This window comes from Buceros rhinoceros, unplaced genomic scaffold (assembly GCF_000710305.1).
Source record: "Buceros rhinoceros silvestris isolate BGI_N320 unplaced genomic scaffold, ASM71030v1 scaffold16228, whole genome shotgun sequence".
NCBI lineage: Eukaryota > Metazoa > Chordata > Aves > Bucerotiformes > Bucerotidae > Buceros > Buceros rhinoceros.
Window position 1 is genome coordinate 53,049 of NW_010428781.1, and position 2,707 is coordinate 55,755.

The following is a 2,707-nucleotide window of genomic DNA, read 5'->3' on the forward strand; positions in this document are numbered from 1 at the left end:
TATCTTAAGGGAAAGATTCAGGATTGAAACTACATTGAATTAATCCTCACAACAGCGTTCTAGAAAAAGGCAAGCTTGTATTGATAACCCCCCTTCTGTGAGGCAGCCAGGGCCGGTGACCTGCCAGGTGGCAGAGAGAAGCCCTGCCTTGCCTCCTCAACCTGCCGCCCGCCAGCGGAAAGGCTCGTCTCGCACTAGCTCCTGTTACTGCCGAGCGCGGGCCACACGCGCGTGCTGCTTAAGAGAGGACGGAGCAGCACTCTGGAAAAAGGGCAGCGGCTGCTGCCTGCGGCACCTCAGGGGCATCCGGGGCTGTGTGAGAAGTAAAGAGGTCACTAGAAAGAAAATAAAATAGGACATCACAGCTGGCATTTTGGACCCTACTTTTGGGTTTAGAAACAATCTGGGCTGACGTCTCCTTAGCAAACGGGTCTGGCTTAACCACAATGCCTGAACTCACTCTCCCCTAAACCCATCTCACAAAGCCATCTGTCCCACCAGGCTGCCCGGAGGGACGAGGCAGTAGGCTGTGCACAGTGGTGGCCATTCTGCTTTCTGAAAGCAAGGCATAGTTTTCCTGGCACTCTACTTACGTTGCTCCCCAACCCCGCTAATGCCAAGACTGCTTTTCTAAAGCCTTCTGCTTTCACCACCCTTAGTGGCATTTACCCTCTTGGAAAGTTCAGGCTATTTTCTCTCTTCCATTCAGACGGTTTCAGGAATAGCCATAGATTGCACCACAGATTGTTCACAGTGTTTTAGTGAGTCACAGCAACTGACAGACACGCCCTTGAAGCGGTTATCCTCATTTTGGAGTACGTTTGCTTTGCCTACTGCCTGACCTTCTTATTGCCCATGGAAATTCAGGGTATATGTGTGCACATCAACAACTACGTGCGACACCATGGGCTGTCAAAATCGACCGTGTTTTTAACCAGCCCACAAGAACTACATTTAGGTTTTCAAGAAGGTGAAATGCTACTTACACAAAAAGATGCTGGATTAAATTGTTCACTAAAAGTTTCTGATTAAGCCTAATCCATATTAGGGAACATGCAACTAGAACGTTCTGAATTTAATTAAATCTACACCTGCATACTTCTTCCAGATTAACGCATACAGTGCTTTCCAAATATCTTCCTAAAGATATCACCTAGGGTTAAAATATCATTGTAACTGAAAAACTAGATATCAATATCATCAGGCACTTAAACTGCATATGATCTTTCTAAGGCTCACTTTACAGGTAATTTTTTTTAAGAATATTTTCATTTGGAAGAATCTTTGTATTTCAATTGAATTAAAATTTACATAACAGGCTTGTATTTCAATTCATCCTGTCACTTGTGGTCTAAAGAGTTTCTGGCCCAAAGCTGCTGCGTAGGTTTTTGGTGGCTGGTTTGAGTTGAATGCAGCCTAAAGCAAAATGGTGCCAGGCTGCAAGACACAAAGGGAGAGACAGCAAATCCTGTGTGTGTCTCTGCACTCACCTTATTTTCCGTGTTAATGGTGAAGACAGTGTCTCTTTGGTTCAGAAGTTTACAGGAATATGCAATATTAACTGCTGTTTCCTGTTTGTCTCCAGTCAACACCCAGATTTGTATCCCAGCTTCTCGAAGAGCCTCAATAGTGTCAGGCACTCCATCCTGCAGCCGATCTTCAATCCCTGTTGCTCCTGGGCAACAGGAAAAGAGAAAGTGAACCATTGTTCTTCCATTTGGAAATTGCTATTTTCTTTTTAAAGAAAAGGACTTTGACTTTCAGTTGTGATCCTGAACTTATCAAGAGCCAAGCCAAGGTATTGTCCATCAAGTAAACATGCAAGATCTGCACTTGGATTAAGATCTGAATGTGTCAACAATCCAGTTCTGGCTCTTGATTTTACTCATCACTAGAACAATGCATTTCATTTCTTCTTAATAACCCAAGATGACAATGTACTGGCAGAGGATTACACCATATGCATTTTTAAAGCACTGCATTAAGTCCCATCAAAGCAACCAGAAAAGATCAGCTTTGACTGTTTAAATGAATGCTATCGCTATTGTCTAGTTAGATGCTTCACCCGTCAAAGGGAGAAGAAACACATCAGTAAGTTTTCTTTCTGAAAAAGCACAAACTTAGAAGCTGATGCCAACGCTCATCCTGATCATAAATCACCATCTGAATGTTACAATACTCCTCTTCTTATCTCTTCCACTAGAGGTCAGTTTGAAGATGCTGTAACTGGTAGATACCGATTTAAGCTAAAAGAATGCCTTTTGTGAAATACAGGATGAAAGCACACAGAGCCTTAAAAACTGGCAAAGGTAACAAATTCTAACAAGATCTACATTATCTCTAATGTGGTTCTGCTTATGGCATTTACAGTTATTACTCTAATTTTTTAAATCACTGCAGAGATTATGAGAATCCATAATGCTAATAGCTAGCAATCACAGAAATTCAAGATAATGAAGTATGGGTACAGACTGTATTCACAGAAAGATGAGATTGAGACAACTCCAAAAGCTGAGGTCCTAAAGAACAAAATGTTTGGAAACAAAATATAGAAGAAAGCACTGAAGTGATACATAATTTAACAGAATAGTGTTGTAAGATACAATGGTGATAGATGACGCACAAGCGCCAACAAATGTAAATTTTAACATAAATTATCCTCTTACGAAGTGCAGAAAGCAAACCTGATGATGCAACAACAGCAGGA

At 41.8% G+C, this 2,707-nt stretch overlaps 1 protein-coding gene across 1 annotated transcript in view; it reads right to left on the bottom strand.

Annotated features, from left to right (window-relative positions):
• The window catches only part of ATP10B (ATPase, class V, type 10B), a 49,859-nt gene that overhangs the window by 11,858 nt on the left and 35,294 nt on the right, over window positions 1–2,707 (bottom strand). Inside the window, exon 14 of the mRNA XM_010142413.1 lies at window positions 1,491–1,675. Within this exon, the coding sequence (XP_010140715.1) occupies window positions 1,491–1,675 (185 nt within the window). The remainder of the gene's footprint in view (window positions 1–1,490; window positions 1,676–2,707) is intronic.